Genomic DNA, 22,055 nt, shown 5'->3' with positions numbered 1-22,055 from the left:
GCACATCTGGGTCTGATCACTGCATCAAACATGCATTCTCCTGGAGAGGACTTCACAGCTACACTGCTTTTTAGTTTAACTCACTCACTCTATCTGTGTCTCTTAATGGTTACGCTTCTATTTTTCTGCTTTGCTTTCTTTCCTTCCCTTCGATTCTTTGTTAATTATCTGGTCTGATATGATTTGGTCAAATGGTCGATCAGTTTTTGAAATGATGTACCGTGCTGTTATTTTGATAATCAAGCTCTAAAATCAGCGCCAGTACAAGAGTCATAGTGTAATTCTACCTCTTGTGTTGATGTTTTAAATTTACATGAATCATTCACATGGAGGCAGAATCGAATAGTTTGTGAACACGCAGTTGCAGACACACAGGCAAAGTCGCATTACATACACACTTCACACACACACTAATCCTCGTCAGCCCCCTCTCAGACAGACAGGAAGAAGGGAATGAGGCGAGGAGGAAAAAAGAGTGTAACACAAGACTTGACTGAATTTCCATTTAAAGCCCTCTGAGCCTCCCCAGTCCAAAACACACACACACACACACACACACACACACATTTTCCCACTCTGTAGGTGCACTGCTTTCCTCACACGTCACCCCTTGACCTTTAAGTCACCACTCACTTTCTTCCAGTCCCCAGACCACAAGCGTACGGTTTCGCAGCTACTGTCATGCCAACAGAGTCCAGATAAACACTGTTGTTTCACCCTGTGCTGATAATGAGGCTGGAGAGTGGAGGGAGAAAAACTTCCATTTCCTCTCTGCACATGGGGTAATGCCTTTGAGCAAAAATAGCCTGTCTTTACTTAGCCTGTGAAGGGGCTTTTATCACAAGCATGAGTATGAGCTTAGAGAAAAGGTGATAGAAAGAAACCCTGGTGTCTGAGGGCAAACATCAAGCTAATAACAGACACAGAGCTGCCACAGCTGTGGTCTGAGGAGCCTGGTTGATCCGAGGGCAGGATGAGGCTGAACTGCGACCTTTGACCTTTACAAACAGTCATCGGTCGATCATTTTGTCACCCTGACAGGTAGAAAGACGTAAGGAAGGCACATTTTACCACATAGAGAGAGAGAGAGAGAGAAAGAGAGACATTCAGGGTGGTCCTTGTTGCTTGTGGTTTGTTTGTGCCTGTCTTTGTCTTTATGTGTGCATGTTTATGTGTATATACATTTCCTTTGGCAGGCTTTCACATTGGTTTCTCTTCACATAGTTGAAATGTGTGGGCCGCACTTTGTTTTGATAGTGTAAGGTTTCTTTAGCTACTGCTGCTGCTGGTGTGCTGTTCAGTGGAGGTTCCAGTGGGTCTGCCTCCCATATGGTTATCCACATTGACAAATCTAAGGCAGCACATGAGGAGGTGAAGAGGGCAACTAAAAAATAGCATGATCTGTAGTGTTTCAAGCTTTTATTGAGGGTGAAACCATTTTTATTGTCATGCACCATTGGAGTATAGAGCATCATTACACATTTATGATAAAAAAAAAAAAAAAAAAAAATTCTACTTGTCCTACTATAGCTGCTAGTTTTATTTCTGTTGGAGCATTGTGAGGGCTCTACACGGGTAATGGCTGATCTATGTGCATTCCTTAATTTCATATGAGCCCCATGTGTCCAGTATGGGTGTGTTGACTGTCAGCATCAAAACTGCGCACAAATACACGCACACACACACTCACACACACACACACACACACACACACACACACACACACACACACACACACACACACACACACAAACATCAGTGGGTCCAACTGGCTCCTGGGCTTCAGTTACTACCGGTGAATGATGTAGTTGATTCCATCCTCAGCTCCAGTTTGTTGCTCACACAGACATTTTCCTAGCAACTGCTTTTGTTTGGGTATTTCTACAAATCATTGCTCGCCTCTTGGGTCTGGCATACGCATCAGTGAACGACCTACTAAACTCTACCTGGCTTACACAACTGATCCTTTCATAAATGCATCCATTTGGACTCACGCAAGAGAGTTTCACCATTCACTGGGGGCTTTGTTCACCTTGGGACTGATAAAAAAAAAGAAGAAGAAAATAATGAGAATTTCACATAACATATGCATCCATCAAAATGTCAAAAAATTGAATATGTTTGGTTGCTATAGCAGTCTGTTTTACAGTGGCATTGCCTATAGTATGATGACTACTGTTTAAATGATAAATAGCATTAACTTGTAAAGACAGATCATTACATGTTCACCCATCCCTAGCTGTACCTAACACGATGATGACAATGTGAATTTTGGCTGTGTGGGAACTTGCCTAAGAGTTAATGTACCAGGTATATTAAGAAAAATCATTCCTTTTGTCATCATTTTTAAAATGTATCAAATCTCTACATCTCAGCCTGATGGCTTTTAATTTTAATTTTTGTGGGTCATCTAGAATGGGTGACATTGATTTGATTTAATCCCCGCCCCCCTTTTCTTTATTTTTTTTGCATGAAATGTGAAATTGATCTCATACTAATTTGCTCAAAATTGGAAATTTGTGCCATTTAGGATGTAGTAAGTAGTAGTCAGTATGTATGTTTGTAGTAAGTAGTGCATCATTGTAACAAGTGGCCAAAAAAATAAGTTACAACTATCAAGACAGCCAGTAGTAGGCATTCCCGCTTCAAATTCTGAGCCAGAGTGCATGTCTGATAATCCCTCGACCCACGACTGAGAAAGCAGGATGCAGAGCTGTGGCTTGAGAATTGGAAAAAAAGAGGGACAACAGCTTCCTTTGAGAGGCTGACCACTCTGAGATACCAGGCATATTTGACAGAGTGTCTCTGTGTGCTCAGCAGAGACCTGTGTGCACACAGAGCACAGCAGACAGGCCGAGGTACAGGTTAACCACAATGGTGGGGAAAACATGTGCGAAAAGGTCAATGTCATGTACGAACTTGGGAAGGAGAAATTAGATGCAAATGGTTTAAACCTGGAACACATTCTTTATGTGAAAAGTCGACAAAGCCCAACCTAAGAAATGTGAAGGCCTATGGAGAATTAAATGCAAAGCCGGACAGATGTTTTCTATGTGTTCCATCACGTTATCTGAAACAAAACCATCCCAACACATGTGTTGTGATTTCAACACTGAATATAAAACAATATGTGGGAAAAAAGGGTTTAGGGAATGTCTAGAGCAACTTTTATGATCCAAGTAGCAAACACGACTTCAGCAGTAACCAGTGACCTCAGAGCTATAATGAGAGTCTGTTTTCCCTGTGATGTCATCGTGGTATCTAAGGGTGCCGTAAGGTAGACAAGCCACAGCAGGTGGTCTGAATGATGTCATGTAAAGTGACTTCACTGCAGCATTTGGTGTAAAATTAAATGTGTCAGACTGTTTATAAGTTTAACACCATTTATGCCTGTCTACTGGAGTTTCTTGGACACTGGAGGATACTGAATATATATTGTATATTTTATCAGACCCCTTTTTTTTTAGAATTATAGAATAAATGTACAGCAGTTTGATGATTAGATGTGTTGATGTCATGTCTTGGTTGTCAGGACAACACAATCCGGGTGCATGGCTGCCTGATGTGAGTCTGAAATCTTAATGATGATGTCTCGAAGTGAAGATGAAGTTGACCACTAAAAATCTGAGCAGTCTCTGATCTTTTCTGCATTTCCAATAAATAAAAGCTTTGGCTGGGCACTAGTTTTATGTTACCTGTAATACTCTGGTTTCCTAAAAAGCACAAAGGTAATGTGGAAAGGCTTTCATATAGAGCTTTCCAAGGCCAAGTCTTCTGCTCCTGTTGTCCTCCTCTTTTTATTTATAAGTGTTTAGTGTTTCAGCTGTGTTACACCTCGTCCAGATTGCATCTAAATTGCACATTGGCTTTACTGCCGAGTGGTAAATTATACTTTGTTTCCAGACGCACAGAGGAAATGCTGACTGTGGACGTGTCTGAGCAGAAGAATGTAATTTGCAAACACACGGCACTGTTTCACAACAACTCTGCAACTTGGGATTTGTTTTCTGACACTGGAAACAATGAGGTTTCAAAAGAATATGGGAAACCAGTCAAACCAGTGATTCTTACAACCAGAGGCGCAGAATGTGTCAAACATCATCTTTGTAACGACATGCAGGCCTAAATCAAATTAAAACCATGCCCAAAGCTATTGACAGTTATACCAAAACTAAACTAATACTGAATGTATCAAGGATGAGTAAAGGGAGGTTACACACTTACATATTTCTATGTCTTTAATGCCAAATACCAAAGCCCTGGTGAAGCTCTGGCCACTAGAAGTTTCTTTGCCCTTTTCCTGACACCCCCACTCCACTCACCTTTACCACTTCATCACTGAAATTAAAAAGTTTCCAGGAACAGCTAAACCTGTCAGGCAGAAACATCAACCTCTGCTGTAAAGTAGCAGTGCCACTTTGTTGATGCAGCCTAATTGGGTGAGCTGGCTTATTTAAAAGCCCCCCCACCCACTCTGGGACTCAATAATTTAGAAGTACTTTGATGTTTTTTGCTTGATTTTTTGTGACTGAAGTGAGGAAGGTTAGGTATACTGCAGTGGCTGGGCTCCACCAGCCCAACTGGTTTCTCTATGGGGACAAGTATCACATCTGCACCCAATCAGACTGGAGAACCCCCTACTGAAGTACTTCCACTGCCCTCAGGACAGAGACTGAGCGATATGGCCCCATTAAAATGTGTATACTGTTCCTTACAATATGTACAAGCTCTGTGCACCATATCGGATTGTTTTTCTTATTTTATTCGTACCCATTTGTATTTAATGGTTTCAGTACTTACAGACTGAAAGCTTTGGCAAATTTATGGATAAAGTTAGCTGATTTATGATTGCACCTTCGCCCCTTATAGTGCTTAAAGGCTCACTCTGAACACTTGCAGATGATTAATGAGAAAGCAAAAGAGCTTCAGAATTAAGCCCACTGCAAATAAACCATTGTTTTAAATGCAACAGCGGGAGCAAGACGACAACCGATACCTGCATACTTTCCTCTCCCTTACTGTAACAGCCTACATATAATCTCCCGGTAGAAGAGAAAGATCATCAAAAATAGTCCTGAGAAGAAACGGCTTGAGAGAAGTGGAACCATCATCGCAGCATGGTAGATCCTACCTGGAAGAGGGGTGCAAAGATGCATCTGTCTTACTTGTGGCTGGAAGGCGGAGGTGTGGATTCTGTAGAGCTGGTGTGAAATTCCAGCATCACCACAGGTACTGAGAGAGTGGCCGATTTTCCGTATGAGCAAACCTGTGTGTGCGCATCCACAAACCTGTGCGCCGAAGGGGTTTTCTCACCTATAGGCTTGAATTGCGGCAAAAAGGAAGCAAGTGATCCATTTCATTCTGACAGGGACTTTACTTGTTGCCAGGTTTGCAGCTTCAAAGAGGTAAGACAGACTCTCTGAGCTAACAGAGAAGTACTGTCTGGGACGACTGCTGGTCAGCTCCCAGCAGTCCTCTCCTGAGATCTCACTTTCCATGTTCAGGCTGCTTGCAATCTGGTTTAAGTATGGAATTCATACCACAGACCAAAAATATGTCTCACCCATCCCTGGTTTCCCTCGTCAATCCACTCTGTAGACTTATCCTTCCCTTCCACTTTTTCTCACTCAGCTCTAAGTTTCCTAGTCATTACTCGGCTCAAACATTCCCCACACAGAGATACATAATATACTGTATATTGTACATTCTTACACAAGTCTTATATAAATAGAAGGCTACCGACTTTTAATTTAACTATTGTATGGAAATGTTTGATTTGATTGATGTCCCATTTAGTTTTTTCCTTGTATTGTGCATATTATATTTGCAAACAATTGCTGATTACCAGCCGATACAGAGCAACATTAGCATACGTTTCAAGACACATAGGAGAATTTAAGTCAAATATTCATTCTCCCTTTACATCTGTTTTTTCCCGGACAACATAAAGGCCAGTGTTAGCTTATTGCAGTGAGTATCAGTATTGGTTTAGATGGTGGTTGATAAATAACAAGAACTGAAATGCCAAACTAGGTTTGAGGTAATTTAGAAATATTGTGCTCAGTTTGACTTCAAGAAAGCACTGACAAACTGATTTTCCAACTGAAAAAATCTGAAAAACAAATCTCTAGATCTCTATCAGGATTGTTTGTAAAATGTTATGTGTACTTATTGTAAAATTATAAATATATAATATGAAATTACTATCAGCAATATACTGTTATTAGATTTTTCTAACTCTTAAATGTCAATATCAGTATCAGCCTCAAAAATCCAGGAGACACGGAGAATACTGAGGCAGGAATTGTTGGTTGAACAAAGCTTCTATTGTTATACGTTCCCTGCAGCTTGGGCAGAGTTTAGAGACTATGTTACGGTAAAGACTGTGTTAGTGGTCTAATATTAAGTAGTCAAATGTGAGCAAGCTGGCAGCTGAATCCTGATTAAAAAAAATAGAGGTAAGTAATTGTGAAAAATTTACTTGCTTCCAGGAAATATTACTTGTGTGCTCTTCAGTCCAGTGGAGAAGGTGGACTGTGGGGTAATGAGGACAATCTCCCAGCAAGAAGTCATTTGATTCTGTGCAGATTTGCCTCTGTTTTTCCACCGTCTTCAAGGTGGCCAAGGAGCGGCCATATTTTTTACCTTCCTCAGACTTTGTTTATTCGTCTTGTGAAATGGTAGAGGTAGTGCAACTCTTCATGTTGACACGTCTCACTTCAACAGCTGTGACCAGAAACTGGTTTCAGGGGTCCATTATATCTGATCTGGGAAAGGTGAAACACACACCGCTCCTTTCAGTAGCTTCTTATAAAACCATATTTTCAATGGTACGTGTTAGACGTTGATGCTTTCCCTTTAAACACCCAAGAGGAAAGGAGCAGATGGGAAAATCACATGTTTAAAATCCTCATAAATATCCAAGTCTTTGGAAGGTAAACTCCACCATTCCCCAAACATGAACCACAAAACCAGAACTGAACAAATAAACTCTTCACCATCCACAGAGAGCACATAGTGTGAATGAAGTGTCTTTCACGCCGAAGAGCCAGACAAAGAAGATGTTAATTTTTGTTTGATTGTCGCCTAGCTCACATATGAAAGCACTTTTCTCTCAAATCATGGAGCAAGTTGCCTGCATTCCAAAGTTTATGGAAGACAATTCCCTCTTTCCCCATGTCTGTCTGGGTCATATCACACTGGTGTAGACTGGCTCTAAACTTTGGAAAAAAATGTTTTTTCTAAAATCACAAAAACTCATTTTATTGGAATATACACACTTGAGGACTACCCACTGACCTCTTTTTTTGCAGCTGTTAGATATTGGAAGCCACTATAAATTAATCATGTCCTGTTAAACGTTCATATTCCAGCATCAGGAAGAGACAAATATCTAATTTTATGATATGGCCAATATCTATATATATATATATATATATATATATAAAAGCAGTACTGGGCAAATTCATTTACAAATATAAGTCCTTTCCCCGCTCACATGCACTGTATTGGATTTAAACATAAACATGTTACTCTGACATTAACCTACAATTTCTTCTCATTGGACACAGAATCAATTCCTTTATTTAATGAATTTTTTTTTCTCTCGTTTTGATGAGTGTAAAAAACACACCTAAGTCACAACATTATTTATGAGACTTTGCAAATGAGACCTTTTTTTTTTTTTAAAGAAAACAAACAAAAGTGTATCATTATAGGTGATTCACAACTGATGCCATTAACTGAGAAATTGTTTCCAGTTGTGCCCTCAAGGTAAAGATACATGTTCTTATAAATACTGCAGTTGTCAAAGAAGTGTGATTAGAGTGCAAACATCACTATATGTAGACCATATCACTCTCACATCTCTCTAGGACATTAATTCAAGTTAATTTGTTGTGTTATATCTTTTCTTCAATTATAACTTTGGAAAGAGGAATATTACATCAAATCAATTAAATACAGTTTCATATTTTAAGAATACATTTCAGCATTTCAGTATTCCTCTTTTCTGTCTCAAACTCCCTCCCTCATCTCTCAGTTTAATTTCCAGGAGGGCAGTAAAATCAGCACACAGTCACAAACAATAATCAAAGGCTCCCCTGTGGGAGAGCACGCTGGAGAGCTGGGTGAAGACCTATTTTCACAGCTGGAGATTTAAAACTGCGTGTGTCTGGAAGATTTCTTTTGCTGCCACAGGCCGTACCTCCTCCTGTAGACTGAGGCATAACTGGATAATTCTAGTGACCTTCATTTCAACAGCAGCATTATAATAGCCTACTAGTACCAACAGCCAAAATGTTGATCTATTTCATATATATAATACATGTCTGATTGAAAAGATTTTCGTGTATCAAATAGTGCAATAAAACATTAAAAAGCCATGAACCATGTTTACTTTTTAATTTCATTTTTTTTCTCCTATACTTTGAAAAGTAGATACTACAAACAGATATACATATACTGTATTATTACAGATTAACATAATGTATAACATTACTACAAATTCTTGTGTACAACACAATAGACTGATAATGAGTTTTTGCATTTATGTTGACCAACAAACTGTGCTGTGAATAGACATAAAACAATCCGCTTTAAACTGTCATCAAAATATAAAATGTATAATAAAAAAATCTCATTCTGGTATGAAAGCTCTGTACTGTCCATGCAGATATGTATCCAGTGTAAAACAAGCCAAGTATATTTTTGGAATAAACCTATTTTCTTCCACTGTGAAATTCAATGAATTGCCATTGAAAGCTGAATTGCTATACTTTTGCTGTTAAAGCACAAAGCATGTTGTGACAGCAACAATCTCTGGCCACTGACTAAAGGGTATTACAATCCTCTTGGGAATCTTTTTTTCTTTCTTTCAGTCCGCTACACAAATTTTCTCCCCTTCTGTATACGCTGTAATGGTATCCCTGTGTGCGGCCAGCAATGTCTGGTCAAAGAAATCACATTAGGTTAGACTCTATGCACTGGCCCTTTTGCTCCCATGAGAACCACCCCAAATGAGAACCACCTACAAATTTCCAGGCCCCCAGTTCCAAAGTTACAATAACAACTTTCTAGCCCCAGGTTGGGTTTTCCAGTTTAAAAAAAAACTGTAAAATGTCTGTTTCCTTTCTCTTCTTGCGCTCTGTTTATTTTTCTAATCCACATCTGTCAGTTCTTCAAATAATATTCCACACGCTGTGATCCTCAGAAATCCATGTGAGGAAGCATGTACTGTAAATGATGCAAGTGACTGTGTCTGTTAAAGTTTACATTCAGATGTACCACTGTCCTCCCTCAATCATGTCTTTTTTCTCACAGAACATGTACATATGTGACCTTTGAGTCTGTACCTAGGTGGTTCTTGGCCAGGCACTTGTATGTGCCTGAGTCTGAGACTGTGGGCCTCTGGATGATAAGTGTGCCCTGTGGGTGGAGCATCTCACTACCCGTAGGCCGGCCCTGCTCTGCTGTTGACAGAACTGAATGATCGGGCAGCTCCCATATTATTTCTGGCTTGGGGACTCCAATGGCAGCACAGTTGAGCTGGATAGGTGTCCCGGTCACTGCCTTTACACTGGGAGGCGGCCCTGTTGTGATCCGTGGAGGATAAGCAACGATAACAACAGGGATAGTGAGCACAGCCTCCCCAGCATCGTTCCGAGCTCTGCAGATGTAGTTCCCTCGATCATGGAGAGTGCTCTCTTGAACAACCAAAGTACCATTCTCAAACAACTGGTAGCGACCAAGGACTTGAGGCCGAGTAAAAGTGTGGCCACCAGGAATGGTCCAGTAGATCCTGGGTCTGGGACTCCCATCAGATAGACAGTGAAGGAAGAGAGGTTCTCCAGACACACTGCGAATGATGCCCCTAGGCCTTGTGAGGATGTAGGGCTTCTGCCCAATGTCCAAAATTATTAGCTTCTCTATGTAGCCCAAGAAATTCTTGGCACCACAGCGGTACTTTCCAGAATCCTCTTTGTGAGGGTTGTAGATGATCAAAGTCCCATCATTGCCTAGGTGGTGGCGAGAGCCATGGTCGGGTCCACCAGTAAACCGTGTTCCATTAGGTAAAGTCCAGATGATCTCTGGAATTGGGTGTCCATCAGCAGAGCAGTTCAGAACTGTGGTTTTCCCGACTCGAGACACAATACGTTCGTTGTAGGGGTTCTTGAAAATCGGTCTTCGGAGCATACTGGTCACTTCCAGCTGCACCACCATTACTGCCTCTCCTCCATCATTTCTCGCCATGCATATGAACTGTGCTGTGTCAGTTGGTCGCACATTACGGATCTCTAATGTCCCATTATGGTGGACATTAATCCTGCTGCCAAAGTATGGTGCTGTCAGGAAGATGTTATCAGGCATAATCCAAGTGATACTAGGAGTGGGATCACCCTCAGCCTTACAGTCTATTAATTTCCTTGAGTGTTTAGCAGCTGCATCTTTGATTACAGTCCTGTTCTGGCGGTAGCCATTGATCACTGGTGGATTCCCGTCTATATCAAGCATGTAGACTTTTCTATTCTCTCCAGCGAGGTTGCGAGCCATACACACATACTCCCCAGCATCGACAAGCTTCACATCCCTGATATCCAGAGAACCATTGACATGCATTAGGTAGCGTTCATTCGATGCTGCAATTACATCGTTGGTGGGCAGCATCCACAAGATTTTGGGTTTGGGTTCCCCAAGTGCTTCGCAGTCAAAGCGGATGTTCCCTCCAGGCTTCACCCTTGCATAGGTCTGACTGGGTGGACGTATCCTGGGGGCAGCGGTCACCACAGTGATGTGCACATGCATCTCATCCTTGCCCACCTGGTTCTCAGCGTAACATGTGTAGTCCCCTTCCTCTGACATACCAACCTGGAAAACCATGACATTGATATAAATTTTTTAATGTTTTTATAATTTTTGTGGGTGTTTGTGGTTGATGCAATAGCATACCTGGTTTAGGTAAAGAGTTCCATTGTCAAACAGAGTGTAGCGCCGTGCTCGTCCTCCTCCACTGCTGCCGTCAGACTGCAGAGCGCTGTTGACCACTGTACCATCCGGTAGACCCCAGGAGATCTCTGGCTTTGGTGCTCCTGAGGCTTTACAGTCGACCTTGAAGTCATTACCAAATGGTACCTGCTTCTTGCCATAGAGTTTAGGCTCTATCTTGGCTGGCTTCATTGACACACTGACCCTCATGAGTTGGAGATCATCGCCAATCTTGCTTCGTGCCACACACAGATAGTCTCCAGTATCTTTATCACTCACAATGTTAATGATAAGAGTACCATTATCCAGGACCTGGATTCTGCTGCCCATCCTGGGGAAATATATGATTGAAAATTAGAGTGATTTAGCATGAGTGGCAGACAGAATAAAGCCTGACCAAATAAAAATGGGCACCATTTACTATTGTGTGGGACAAATGACATATAATACTGTCATTGCACAAGTTACTGTAGTGTACGAGTTATCACTGTTGATAACTCATGCAGCTTGTTTAGAACAGTGCTTAAAAAATAATACAAAACCAGTATTTCGACAATTTGGCAAATGCTAAAATTCTTGGGCCATGAAAAAAACAACAAAGAAAACACAAGTGAGAACATTGTGGTTGCTGAGTACTGAGTTAACTACTTACAACAAACATGTACATTCATTTTCTTGAAAAGAGGCTTAGTATTTTACGATCTTACCAGTAAACTGAACCTCAGCCTAAGCAAAGAATTGAACACCAGCATTGCATTGCCACGTGTTTCTTGAAAATAACACTTTCTGCTTCAGTCATTTTTCTCATCATATCTCAATGCAATGAGATATAATGACCTTCTAAACTTAGTTCTGTATGTATTTTGAGTTTTAAAAAAACTTTTTGCTTTAACATACATCATACTTGCATATTTCTCACACTGAACAGGCTAATGTTTACGAAAACAATAATAACTTATTAGTCTGTGTTATCATGATTATAGTCTCATGGTGTTGCATTTTCATGAGACCACAATCCAAAATACAGATGAAATGCCCTCAGATCTTCTTTAATGTAGTAAGTGTGTAGTGTAGTATCACCAGTGTTTTCATTTAATTTTTTTTTTATTTTAACTGCACTGAAGTTATTCCTTGAATAAATATGGTAAAACTCAGTATCTCATTCTCTGTTTTCAAACACATATGCAGCAAATAATCACCATATCAAAACAGTGACTCCATTCCTCTGTACTTTTGAGAGATAACCCAAAGGTTCAATGCAGGGAACTAAAAATGAAAAGAAACATTCAAACCTGAGACCAACATTTTAAAATGAAGCATGACAGTACATCATTAATCTATCCTGAGATTTGCTGTTACTCTTTTCAAATGTTAACTCTTCAACATTTCTGTTGTTCAAGTGAGCTTGTTTCAAATTCCAGTTAGATTTGCAAATTTCTGGACACAAGATGCTTAGTTCATGAATGGAAACTTATTACTGATTATTTATTATACAATACCCTTGAAAAAACTCTCTTTTGCAAGATCAGCACAACTATGTTTTTCTCAGCACTGCTCAAGGCATTTTTACCTATGCCAACGGTCCACCACAGCTTTAGAAGGCAGCCTCCACATGATCCTTGGTTCTGGGTCTCCTGTCGCTGAACAGTTTAGTTTCAACTGATCCCCAAAGGACAACTCTGTGACACGCTGGGATGTGTCCACTATTTGAGGTGCAGATTCCCGCCTCTCAACAATCAGAGTCACCACCCTTCGCTCTGAGCCAGTAGAGCTGGTAGCAATACATTCATATTTCCCGCTGTCTGCTGGAGTCACGTCCTGAATGTGGAGTGTCCCATTCTCATACACTGATATCCTTGGGTCTCTGGCAGGCCTGTTGGATGGTACCATTGTCCCATCATGAAGGACCCAGTGAATAGCAGGCTGAGGGCTGCCTTGGCCAGTACAGGGTAGCCACAGGTTCTGGTTTACACCTGCTTTGAGCTGCTGCCGTTTCTCCTCCATGATGCCCGGTGGAGCTGCTACCACCTGCAGTCGGACTGTAGCAGTATCAGCTCCAGCTGGATTACTGGCAATGCATTTGTAATGACCTCTGTCATAAACAGACACATGCTCAATGACCAGAGTCCCCTCGGCAGATACTGATACCCTTCCCTTCTCTGTGTTTTGACCTCTGACTTGGGTCCGGTTGGCCAGGATCCAGGATATCATGGGCAAGGGTCTTCCCTCTGCTTTACATTTCATCTCCACAGTGTTTCCTGCATGAGATTTTATCTCACGCATTTTTGGCTCCAGTATGCGTGAGGGATAGGCCACGACAGAGAGGGTGACAAGAAGTTTATCTGATCCATGATCATTCTCAGCTAGACAGAGGTACTGGCCACGATCCTTAATGTTGGCATTCTGGATGAACAGTGTGCCATTGCTCAACACTTCAAACTTTCCCATCCTCCCCTTAATGGTAATGGTGCTTCCTGAAGGACACAGAAAGACAATTACTTCAAAGAAATGTTTAACTAAAACACATCCAAAAACAATATACTGTATAATACTCACACAAATACAGACCAAAATAACCAAGTGTTAGTTAGTTAGTTAACCTAAAGTGTTACTTTAGGTTATAGCTAAAAAAATCACATCTTTACCTAATGTTATTTTTATTTACTTTATTACCATTTGTATTTTTTTTTTGGTCATTTTACTGCCTTTACATTTACCCTGCATCTGAACTCTAGTTCAGGTTTTTCTTTTCTTAATAACAACAATTAATGAAACTGTTTTTCTACCTGTGCTTGAGGAAAAGCGTTTCCAGGTTATATCTGGCTGGGGGTTTCCGACAGCCTCACATGGCAAGAAAGCATCTGAGTTGGACAAAACCGTAAAGCTGGCCGCATTGCCTCCAACTATCTTAGGTCTGCTTGTCATGACCTGCGTTGTGGGTTCTAGGCCAGCAATATTGGCACTTGTAGCTTCATTGCCAGAGACATGATAATACACACTAGAGATGGCCTTGTGTGTGCCTATGTTGTTGTAAGGCTCAGGGGTGTTGATGTGTCCTTTCTCAGGTGTAAGGATGATCACTGTGTCAAAGTTAAGGCCTTTATCTGTACTGCCTCTGGCAGAACTGCTTTGCACAGTAGGTCTCACTGTACTCATTGGTGGCCTGCGAGTGATGTGACCATTGTTCCTATGTGTTGGTGGTCTGATATTGCTGTGGACTCTAGTGTGAACTGTTGTGTAAGACCCTCTTGTGGTAGCTGGCATCACTGTGGTGGTAGGGTTATATTTTGAGGTGATTAAAGGTGTCTTGGTTGTAGTATAGGCTGGTAAACTGCTAGATGTGCTCCAGGCAAATTCCTCATACAAGTCAGTCTCCTCCTTTGACATTTGGTCAGTGGAAACAGCTACTGTGGTTCTGTCCTCTCTCCAAGATGGTGTGTACAGGGGCTTGTTAAGTGAAACAGTCTGTTGAGGTAGTCGGGTTGTCTCTATTGTAGATTCCATAGTTGATGCCTCTGAAGTTGAAACCTCAGTTGTTGTAGTAGTATGTACTTTAGGGATTCTAGGGTTTTTGAAGGGTCTCCTGCCTCCGAAGGGCCTCCTTCTCCGACCTTGCCGCACTCTTGTCCCACCTGGTCTCTGTCTAATTACAAACCAATTATCAGGGAGTCCACCAGACCCTGAAGATAAGGCTTCATCAGGATTTTTAATTGAAGGGGGTTTGGCAGTAGGTGGAGAGGGTAGAGTCTGTGATTCTGGTGGTGTTTCAGGAGTGGTGGAGTACCTGGAGTAATAGGAAGAACTGGTAGTAGTTATATGTTGCAAGCTGGGTGCCAGTGTTGTAAACTCAAAATCTGCAGAGGATAAATCTCCATAGTCATCATCTAATGTGTGTCTGGATGGGGACAGAGTCTCGGGCTCAGCCAGTGAGTTTGCAGTAGTGCTGGGCATAGCGGCAGGGGTTGTGGTCAAAGTTACTGTTGTGGTTTGAGCTGTAGTTGACGTTTTTGGAATGATTAATGGCCTCCTTAGCCTGGCAAGTATCTTTTCTCTCTCTCTGCCTCCAAACAGCCTGTCCCATGGAATTCTTCCACGAATAACCTTAGAGGCAGTTGTAGTAGTGGTCGTGGTTGAGAATGAAACAGATGGTTCTTTATTTGTGGTCAAAAATGGATTCATTGTAGGGTCAAACTCTGGGGCATCAGCAGAGGTTACATAACCACTGGAATCATCTGGCTTAGACTCTTTATGGGTTGAAGGGGCATTTACAGTCCCGTAATAGTTTGTGGCAGAAGCTACTGTTTTTTGTGTAGTGGCGGGTCTCTCTGTTCTATGTAAATATGAATTGGAGGAAGCTGATGGTGCTACCATCTGCACATCCGTGGCTGCTGTCCTCTTTTTGTCTTCATCACAATCACAGTCTGAGGGAAAAAAATAAAGAAAAAAGGGAAGCGGAAACACAGATTCATAAAACATGAGCTAAAGAGGAACAAATTGAGACATGAAGCAGAAAAGTAACAATCTATTAAACAATAATAAAAAATAATACTGCTTACCTGTAGTCAGTTCAATTTGATATGGCACCGAGGCATTCCCTTCTTTCTTCAATGAGGGCTGTTTAAGTTTATTGATGAAGGACTGTATGTCAGTGATCCTGTTGGGTTTTATGATCCTCCTGCGGCCTTGGAAGGTCCTCCTGCGGCCCCCTCCTCTGCCATTCTTGTGTGGGATGATATGGATCTGCTGCCGGGAGATGATGGTGGATCCTGCAGGCAGGCGTGGGGATTTGATTGTTTGGGTGGTGTGGAAGGTGATCTCATCTTGCTGTCTCTCTGTGGTGGTGACGGCTGTGAATGTGGTCCGGCTCTCTGGGTCTGTGTGGATGAATAGCTCCACTGGGCCTGGTCCATCCCTCATTGGAGTAATGTTAGGGTCTGTGGTAAATGAAAGTGCTGCTCCTGTGGATGTCTCTGGCTCTGCAGGTTCTTGTCCTGAGAACTGGAGCTGAGTTTCATGTGTATTGTCTGTCACACTAAGTTGGACAGTAACTGGGCGCATGTCTGAGGGGGGCTCGCTGGCTCTTTCAAGGCCATAAAACTCTGTCTTCTCAACAAAACGTGGATTGTCTGTGAATGTGGACTTGATCGGTGTAGAGTCTGACTGCATATATGACTCTGTTGTTGTTGTGTTTGTATTTTCTGTTATTCTACTAAAATCAATGTGATTGCTAACTGTGGTTTCCATAACAGCAGTTTGATGAGCCCCTGTTGTTGCTAAAATACGACCCTGACTTATCTGTGTCGGTGTTGTTGTTTCCGTCTCACTGTCTTGCCTAAATATTCCATTTTCTTCTGGATTATCTATAGTTGTTTTGACTACCCTTGGCACTACAATGAGGAGGTCTTCATTATGACCCTCACCGGAACCAATATCACCATCACCAGAAAGACCAGGGTGTGAGTCTTCATATTTTGCCCTCTCTTTCTCTGTGTCACTCCTTATTCTTGATCCATCTTGAGCCTTCTTCATCAATTCAGCAAATTTCTGTGGATCTACTTTCCTGGAAGTTTTATCAAAAACCCTACTACTCCAGATGCGTCTGTTGCTGACTGGCCCCCTCCTCCTCTGTCCCAGTCTACCTCCTGAGCCTCCTCTGCCCTGTGACCTGAGTCTGGGGTAAGGTCGATCTGAGGTGATGGTCCTGGATTCTTGACTAGTTCCTTCAGAGGGACTGGAAGAAGGGATCTCATTGAGGGTGACTGTGTTTTCTGTCACGCTAGGGTCTGTCTTGATCGCCATTTCCATCCCTGACCCCTCCCTGTCCAAATCTGTCACCTTTTCATATGTTTCTCCAGTTACCGTCACCTGAGACACGAGCAGGTCAACTCCCAGGTGATTAGCAACCAAACACCTATAAAACCCTCTGCCCCTCTCTGTGAGCCCCTGAATCAGCAGAGTCCCATTCTTATATACCTTTCTGTTCCCATGGGACTTATCCAGTACTGAGTGATCAGGGAGGATCCACTGTACTGAGGCCTCAGGAATCCCTGAGGAGCTACAGTCAAATACCAGATTTTCACCCAGTGGCCTTGAAAGTTGGACACCGTTGACCTCAGTTTCTTCCACGTCAGGGGACAGAACTGTCACTCGAAACAGGAGGATATCTGCATCCAGGTAGTTTGTGGCAATGCACCGGTACAGGCCTGTGTCTGAGGCATCTGCACCCCGTAGAGTGAGCTTCCCTTCAGCAGTGATTATGATCCTCCTGTCCTCACTGGAGTAAGGGGCTCTGACCTTACTTCCATCGGGTAAAATCCACTCCAACAAAGGCTTCGGCTCGCCCTGGATTTGACAGTTCAATTGTGTCACACCACCTATGTTAAAAATAAAACAAATATTTTATTACAGGAATTATTGCTTTCATATTTAAAAGCACAAGACATTTTTAGTCTTTTGAGTTCAATTAAGACTGAAGTGAAAGGTATAAAGTCATATCAGCCATCAGCTAGTTTATTAAGAATTAATCACTAACTCCCACCTGTAAGTACAGTGTGCTCAGTCTTGGTTTGATTATCTTTCTTGATCATGGTCCAGGAATAGCGATCCCTCTTGGGCGATGTTTTTTCCACACGTAGGTTGACCACAGACTGGTACTTAATGTGCAGAGTAGAGAAAGTGGTAGTAGTGCGGTCGAGCTGGAAGCTCACCTCTCCCTGCATCAACCATGCAGGGGAGGCTTTAATCTCGGCCTCAATGCTTGAGTAAATTCCTTCCTCTCCCTCTTTCGTTTTGATCTGACTGTACCTGTAAACCATTTCTGGGCTTCTGGCCAGCATTAACCCTCTCTCTAGCCTCATGGGAGAGTCACTGTAGGTGGCCAGGATCTGCCACAGCTGCTGGATGTGTTCATAGTCAACGTTACATACCAAATATGTAGTTATTCCAGAGGTAATCACAGTGACATTGTTTCCCTCCTCCTCCTCCAAGGTTTGTGTCAGGCTTTCAAAAGCTGAGGGCCTCTGGACTGTGCAGGACAGACTGCCCTCACTGTGAAAGTGGTCGGTCAGGTTCATTTGTATGGTGCCTAATGGGGCAATGAAATCCTTGGGGGAAACTGGAGTAAAGTCCCCCTCATCCAGGCTGATGTTTTTCTGCTTTAGATGGGGTTGGATCCAGGGTTTGGTACAAGTGAAGGCATCACTGGGTAGAAGGGATAGAGGCCTGTTGTGGTAAGGGGCAGGATTTTCACAAACAGGACACAGCTGTCCTCTTGGATATCTCCTGTCTCGCTTGCATTTCAGCACACCTGGAAACATTTAAATGAAGTGTTGTAGCGTTTAGCTGGTTGCATGTAAGAAAAGAATATTTACAGTTTCCACATAATGAGCCAGACAAACCAAAACGGTTCAGTAAAACTTATGAAACAGTAAAGATCATCATCACTATACAGAACTGTAATTTATGAGCTGACTTTTGCATTAGCCAGGCCATGACTAAAAGATATATCTTAGTTCCTTTGTGTCTTTTGTGTTTTGTGTGGCCTTGATGATGAGAAGAAGATATGATTTCTACCTCCAGTGGTGTTTCTGCAAAGATTTATATTTTTCCCTTGGATATGCCTTTCTTCCTTGGGATACTGTTCCAAGTTTGTAGTAGAGAAAACATACCAAAGTCTGAGTAGAATAACCTATTGAAGTACTAATACAGTTAGCAACTTTACCAGATGTGTCTTATTAACAGATGTGTCCTGTTAAAGCTGCATGTAAATGCAGGTTGACAAAGTTTTAGATCAGTGATTTATTTATTTTTTTTACATTTACGCAAGAGAAAGTGTCAAGACCAAGGAAGATTTCTTCATTAAGAAAGGAGGGCTTCTCTTCCTTTGTAAACATTACAACACTTCTCTAAATGCTTTCAAATGGTTCCAAAGCAAACAAAACTACTCACCTGTATTTCTCTGTGCCCACATGGGGAACCACTTCATTCGGCAATCACATGCCCAGGGGTTGCCATGGAGGAAGACATTTTCTAACTGGCTGCAGCCTAAAAAGATATCTGCAGGCAGAGTGGTGAGGAGGTTGTCCGACAGGTGGATGTTTCTAACTGACGACACCTTGAACACTTGGCTGTGTCTCAAGGTGATGAATGTGTCTGGGTGGAGCTGCTGGAGGTGGTTTCCCTCCAGATGGACCAACTGTAGGTTGGTTAGACCATAGAAAGCCTCTGGGCTGATGAACTCAATGTAGTTGTGGTCCACATGGAGTCTCAGCAGACTGTCCAGGCCTTTAAATGTCTCTTTATTGATTTTTTTAACTTTATTATAGGACATCTTCAGGACCTGTGAGAGCAGGAGAAGTTGGAGACTGCCTGTCAAAACAATGTTGACTTAAGACTATTATGTTAACACGACAGCACAGTATTGGCAGATACCATGAAACGTTGTAAAAACAGCAGTATAGTTTGAAAATAGTTTATTTATGCTGGAAAAGTGCAAGTAAGCAGTTACTGGAAAGCATCCTTTATATCAAATAAATATAAGTATAATAGAATAATGCTCTGTTTGTAAAGATACTAAGTAAACAGCTAATATTAACATCGAGAACCCTTCTGCTTATGCAGGGATGGTATTAACACTATACATTCTTAATATTTGTGTGTCATCATGCACAATTATTGAACTAAACTATAAAATGCTGACAGGCTTTTAACACTACTATATGCTTTTGATATTCTAGTTTGATGAAGTTGTACCTCAATATTACAAGACAGGTCTGTGATCTGTTCACAAGGGACTAACAAACACACAATTTTACCTGTAAGGACTTGAGGTCTTGGAAGGCTCTGTCTTCAATACTGTGTATAGTGTTGCTGTGCAGCATCAACAGCTCTAAGTTCTCAAGTCCTGAAAGATCATTTTCTCTCAAGACAGTTATACTGTTGTACCTAAAAGCAGAGAAATGAAAAGAAACTTCAGCTAATTAGCTCAAAAGTATTACATGTTATTTATGAAAGTTATGTTTTTACACGAAACATAAGTTATGCCACCCTAATAGAAAAAAATAAAATAATAATTATAACAATTTTGGAGATGTACGTTCAGCACAGTCTCTACATGTCCATCCAGTGATGAGAAAAGGTCTAATCAGACAACTAAGTGAAAACACCTGTGGAGGTGAATCATAGGTGTGTAGGGCTTTTAGTACTGACATATCGGATATCAGTGTTCGACTTAATACTTCCCACTCATTCCAGGTATTGTAAGAAGTTTTTACTCCAATACATTGCTCCTTCTGAGCAGTAAATATGAAAATTTTAATTGTTTTTGTAACTAAGGATGAGACAAAATTCAAGCTGCAACAATTAGAATTGAACAGTCAATCGACATTAAAAGGAATTTGCCACCGTTTTGATAGTTGATTTATTTGACAACCTGAATACATAATGCATTTGGCCATAGCTTTCATCAGCACATACACATAATATAAATGATTGAGGTGTAACAGTTACGACAAAACTGAAAAGAGATGGGAATCAGGCACAGCCTGTACACTACACATCCACAAAGTCCTGTTCATTTTCTCATGGCAGACATTTAGACTTATCACAGAGCAGGAGCAACACAGATGTTACTAATAACATTAATGAATGCTCGGTTCTGTTAAAGTCAGTCATGCCAGTCAGCCTTCATGCACAATAAAAATGGAATGCAGCCATTGTTTATGTTATTGACTACACCTGTGCTTTTCCTGCTATGACAATGCCTGTCAATCTATGTATTAAGTGTTGTATCATAAGAAGAGGTCTAATTAGGCAAAATCAGTGCAACATCCCAACACCTGTGGAAATGTAACATTGCTCTACATTGGTGTTTAAAAAGCTCGTTTTCCATCAGGCAAGCTAAAAGTAACTTTAACAAAATAAGCGAGTGTCAGAATAATTTTTTTGTGTTTCATATAGTGTCTGTATACACAGTCACACTTAGGAAGAGACACAAACTGGACACTTAACTCCAACACTGTTGAGGCTAACGAGCACAGAAGCGCAGAAGCTAGCAGATGTGGTTCGTGCGGTGGCTTAACTCTTCCTTGGAGAAGGAAAGGCGACGAGGGAGGCGATTTTGCTGAACCAGAAGATGGGAATACTGAAGTAAAGAGCTAGCTGGTAGTTGTAAAATTTGCACTAACGTTATAGCTAAACGTTGTACAGGTTAGCTAGTTAGATTAGCTATTAGCTAAAACTGAGCTCGGCTAACGTTCGCATATTACCCATTTTAAACTAACCTCAAGGTTAGTAATCTCCCACAGTCACAAATTTGAAGTATAAGTTATCCACTATGTGGGTCAATTAACGAAAATGACTTCCAATTGAATTTTTATTTCAGAGTTGACCGTTCACTTATTTTAATAGCAGTCATGGTATGTAGAAGTTTAAAGTTTTGCCAAAGCGGCAGATAATATGTGCTTCAATATAATGATATTCCATGTTAGACAATATGTGTTTCTATATAATGTCATTCCATCTTATACAGTCAGACGCTTAAATCAGTCAATAAAATCATCCCTCTCCAGAGTATCTGCAGTTCTCCAGTTTGGAAAGAAAGAGAAATGAACTCACCCGAGGTTAATTCTTTCCACAGCTGGCTGGATGTGGTCAGGTATGGCGGTCAGGTATCTGAAGGTGCAGTGCACTTCGGTGGGGACATAACAGGCGCATGATTTGGGGCAGTCACCGCTCGTCGGCAGCACAGCAGCCAAGACCAACAGAGCCTTCAGCAGCCACCTCCACAGGTATGACGCGCCGCAGGCACACACACTCATTGTGCACGGGGATGGAGCTTCAGCTGCACGGCCAAGGGAAGCTACAGTTTATCCTGAACCATTAATGAAACCCACCTGTAGAAAGAGGTAGAGGGTGTTAAAGCCTTACTTCACTTAAGAATATAGATAGATAGATAGATAGATAGATATAGATATAGATAGATAGATAGATAGATAGATAGATAGATAGATAGATCAAAAAAAGAAAAATCCAAAAAACGTGCCAATCCAACATCTACTCTATAGAACAAGTTG

General features: G+C 41.5%; 1 protein-coding gene across 1 annotated transcript; it reads right to left on the bottom strand.

Annotated features, from left to right (window-relative positions):
• Positions 1-8,582: 8,582 nt before the first annotated feature.
• Positions 8,583-21,800, bottom strand: igsf10 (immunoglobulin superfamily member 10). The gene is made up of 9 exons (XM_022768982.1): positions 21,598-21,800; positions 19,797-19,926; positions 18,931-19,321; positions 17,522-18,289; positions 15,540-17,357; positions 13,770-15,404; positions 12,554-13,457; positions 10,948-11,314; positions 8,583-10,866 (listed from the first exon to the last, which is right to left on the bottom strand). The coding sequence occupies exons 1-9, from the start codon at positions 21,798-21,800 to the stop codon at positions 9,316-9,318; spliced, it is 7,767 nt and encodes a 2,588-aa protein (XP_022624703.1). The 3' UTR covers positions 8,583-9,315.
• Positions 21,801-22,055: the final 255 nt, after the last annotated feature.

This window comes from Seriola dumerili, unplaced genomic scaffold (genome assembly GCF_002260705.1).
Source record: "Seriola dumerili isolate Sdu_G_001 unplaced genomic scaffold, Sdu_1.0 BDQW01001995.1, whole genome shotgun sequence".
NCBI classification, from domain to species: Eukaryota; Metazoa; Chordata; class Actinopteri; order Carangiformes; family Carangidae; genus Seriola; species Seriola dumerili.
This window is presented reverse-complemented; position numbering and strand designations above follow the sequence as displayed.

Bases quoted from the DNA above. Each gene is read 5' to 3' on its own strand.
- igsf10 (XM_022768982.1), bottom strand. From the start codon at position 21,800: ATGAGTGTGTGTGCCTGCGGCGCGTCATACCTGTGGAGGTGGCTGCTG. The intron at 19,322-19,796 runs GTAAAATTGTGT...CTGCTCTCACAG, and splicing joins AAGACCTCAAGTCCTTACAG to GTCCTGAAGATGTCCTATAA. The intron at 10,867-10,947 runs GTATGCTATTGC...ATGGTTTTCCAG, and splicing joins GAACTCTTTACCTAAACCAG to GTTGGTATGTCAGAGGAAGG.